The sequence below is a fragment of the Hipposideros armiger genome, unplaced genomic scaffold (assembly GCF_001890085.2).
Source record: "Hipposideros armiger isolate ML-2016 unplaced genomic scaffold, ASM189008v1 scaffold_4, whole genome shotgun sequence".
In the NCBI taxonomy this organism is placed as follows: domain Eukaryota; kingdom Metazoa; phylum Chordata; class Mammalia; order Chiroptera; family Hipposideridae; genus Hipposideros; species Hipposideros armiger.
The window spans coordinates 220,015-223,723 of record NW_017731354.1 but is presented as its reverse complement, the minus strand read 5'-3'; the positions used below and the strand labels follow the sequence as shown (position 1 = coordinate 223,723).

The window sequence follows — 3,709 nt, the reverse complement described above, 5'->3', positions numbered from 1 at the left end:
TCACTGGCCCTCATGTGGGATCCGAACCGGGGCCCTGCTGCTCAGAGCTGGCGTCCCAAGCCAACTCACAACCAACGCGCCCCTCGGCCGGCCCTTGTTGCTTGTTGTTTGTTGACTTATTGATGATGGCCGTTCTGACAGGAGTGAGGTGCTATCTCACTGTGGTTTTTATTTGTGTTTCTCTGATGTTTAGTGACATTGAGCATCTTTTCATATGGCTGTTGGCCATCTGTATGTCATCTTTGGAGAAATGCCTATTCAGGTCCTCTGCCCATTTTTTAAGTGAATTGTTTGGTTTTTTTGGTGTTGAATTGTGTAAGTTTTAAAATAAATTTTGGATATTTTAGATATATCATTGACAAATATCTTCTCCCATTTAGTAGGATGCTTTTTTGTTTTGTTGATGGTTTCCTTTGCTGTGAAGAAACTTTTTAGTGGGGTGTAGTCCCATTTGTTTCTTTTTTCTTTAGCTTCTCTTGCCAGAGGGGATAATATATCAGTAAAAATATTACTAAGGGTAATGTCTGCAAATTTACTTCCTATATTTTCTTCTAGGAGCTTTATGGTTTTGGGTCTTACATTTAAGTCTGTAATCCATTTTGAGTTTATTCTTGTATATGGCATAAGAAAGTAGTCCAGTTTCTTTTCTTTTTTTTTTTTTCATGTATCTGTCCGGTTTTCCCAGCACCATTTATTGAATAGACTGTCTTTACCCTAATGCAAATTCTTGCTTCGTCATAGATTAAGTGGCCATATAGGCATGGATTTATTCCTAGGCTCTGTATTCTATTCCATTGATCTATGTATCTGTTTTTATGCCAATACCATGCTGTTTGGATTATTATAGCCTTGTAGTATGATTTGATGTTGGGAAGCGTGATGCTTCTTTCTCAGGATTGCTGTGACTATTCGGCGTCTTTTATGGTTCCACATAAATTCTAGGGTTATTTGTTCTAATTCAGTGAAAAAATGCCACTGGTATTTTGATAGGGATTGCACTGAATCTATAGATCACTTAGGGCAGTATGGACATTTTAACTATATTAACTCTTCCTATTCATGAACATAGTGTATGTTTCCATTTATTTGTATTTTCTCTCTTCAGTGTCTTATAATTTTCTGACTATAGGTCTTTTACTTCCTTGGTTAAATTTATTTCTAAGTATTTTTTTATGCAATTATAAGTGGGATTTCTTTTTCTTTTTCTTTTTAAAGATTTTATTGAGGAATTTGGGAAGGGGAACAGCCAAGTTGTTGTTCTTTAATCTTAGTTGTGGAGGGTGCAGCAAGCTCAGCTCCAAGTCCGGTCGCCATGTGGACTCCCGTAAGCAGCTCGTGGCCACTCAGCTCAAAGTGCTGTGTTAAATCTTAGTTGCGGCATAGCCACCATCCCATGTGGGAGTCCAACCAGCAACCTTGTTGTTAGGAGCACGTGCTGTCACCAGCTGAGCCATCCTGCCACCTGTTGGCAGCTCAGCTTGGGCGCAGCTCACTGGCCAGGTGGGAATTGAACCGGCGACCCTGTTGCGCAGAGCTTGCGCTCTTAACCAGCTGAGTCACTCTGCTGGCCTGGGATTGTTTTCTTTTTCCCTTTTTTTTTTTAAAGACTTTTATTGGGGAATTGGGGAAGGGGAACATTGTGTTTTTCCAGGACCCATCAGCTCCAAGTGAAGTTGTCATTCAATCTTAGTTGTGGAGGGCGCAGCTAGCTCAGCTTCAAGTCCAGTCACCATCAGGCCAACCGTCGGCAGCTCGCTGCTGCTCAGTTCAAGGTGCTGTGTTCAATCTTAGTTACAGGTGGGTGCAGCCCACCATCCCATGCGGGAGTTGTATCGGCATCCTTACTGCTAAGAGCACGCGTTCTCACCAGCTCTGCGGCAGCTCAGCTCACTGGCCCATGTGGGAATCGAACCGGCGACCCTGCTGCTCAGAGCTCGCGCTCTTAAGCCAACTCTTAACCAACTGAGCTGCTCCACTGGCCCCTGGGATTGTTTTCTTAATTTGCTCTTTCTGACAGTTTATTATTGGCGTATAAAAATAGAACTAATTTCTGAATATTAATTTTGTATCCTGCTGCTTTACTAAATTCATTTATCAGTTATAATAGTTTTTCTGTGGAATTTTTGGGGTTCNGCGGGGCAGCGCGGGGGCTCCGGCGCCGGCGGCTTTGGCGGCGGCCGGGCCCGGGGCCGCCCCGTCCGCAGTGGGCCCAGCATGGATGAGGCGGCGGCCTTGGTGGCGGCGCGGCTGGGTTGGGGACCGGCGCGGGCCTGCGGGGACGCGGGCGAGGACGGCGCCGACGAGGCAGGTGGGTCCGGCCGGCCGCCAGTGACCACGTCCCCAGGGCCTTTCTCCCTCGGCGACCTTGGGCTACTGGAGAGGCAGGCGAAGCTTCCCTGGTGTCCGTCACCCGCGCAGGGCGATGTTTCGCAAGACAGCTGACCCTGCCGCCTCTGAGCTCGTTAAGCAACGAGTGCTCAAGTTTTGCAGTCAGACCGCCTGGGTTTTAACCCAGGTTTTGCCCGGTGCGCTGCAGCCTTGAGATAAGTGCTTAGCCTCCCTGAGCCTCAGCCGCCTGTTGGTGAACAGGAGGGTTAAGTGTGAGAGTGCCTGGTCCCGCCTGGCAGGGGGCATGAGCCGGACCGTGCCCTCTGCCTTCCCAAGTGCTGTGGACGCTCAGCTCCACGCGGCCCTCCTCTAATCCGCCCGGCGGCACCCAAGACGCTCTGGGAGGTGGAGAGCGTGGACACGGCCCCTTCTCTTCTGGTCTCAGAGCGCGTGCAAGGGAATGAAGTTTCTAGCCTTGCTTCCGAAATCACATAGTTGTGGAGGCATGTATTCAAACAATTTTTAGAGTTTTTTTGAGAAATTTTTTTACTGAGCTGTAATTGATATATTACATTATATTGGTTTCAGGCATACAACATAATAATTCAACATTTGTATATATTGTGACATGACCACCACAGTAAGTCTAGTTAACATCTGTCACTACACACAGTTACAGAATGTTTTTCCTCTAATGAGAACTTTAAAGATTTACTCTCTCAGCAGCTTTTTAAATGACTAGTTTAAGGTGTATAAAACAATATACCGATTAAACATTTACACCCCTCACAAAGTGATCACCCCAACAAGTCTACTATCCATCTGACACCGTACAAAGCTATTACAGTACCATTGACTGTTTCCCTATGCTGCACTTTACATTCTATGACATATATACACACAGACACACATATATATATTTAGTTATAGTTGATATTCAATATTACTTTATATTAATTTCAGGTGTACAGCACAGTGGTTAGGCATTTATATAATTTAAGAAGTGATCCCCCCCCAATAAGTCTAGTACCCACCTGGTACCATGCATGGTTTTTACATTGTTGACTATTTCCCATACTGTATCTCACATCCCTGTGACTATTTCGTAACAACCAATTTGTACTTCCTAATCCCGTCACCTTTCTCACCCACACTCCCAGCCCCCCTCCCCTCGGGCAACCATCAGTTTGTTCTCTGCATCTGAATGTTTCTGTTTTGTTTGTTTATTCAGTTCTTTAGAGTCCACATGTAAGTGAGATCATGTGGAATTTGTTTTTCTCTGTCTTTTCACTTAGTGTAATACTCTGTAAGTCTATCCATGTTGTTGCAAATGGTAAGATTTCATTCTTTATTGTGGCCGAGTAATATTCCATTGTATAAG

At 45.0% G+C, this 3,709-nt stretch overlaps 1 protein-coding gene across 1 annotated transcript in view; it reads left to right on the top strand.

Moving 5' to 3' along the window:
• Positions 1 to 3,709, top strand: part of ZNF276 (zinc finger protein 276) — an 18,053-nt gene that overhangs the window by 2,133 nt on the left and 12,211 nt on the right. Inside the window, exon 2 of the mRNA XM_019642515.1 lies at positions 2,163 to 2,308. Within this exon, the coding sequence (XP_019498060.1) occupies positions 2,163 to 2,308 (146 nt within the window). The remainder of the gene's footprint in view (positions 1 to 2,162; positions 2,309 to 3,709) is intronic.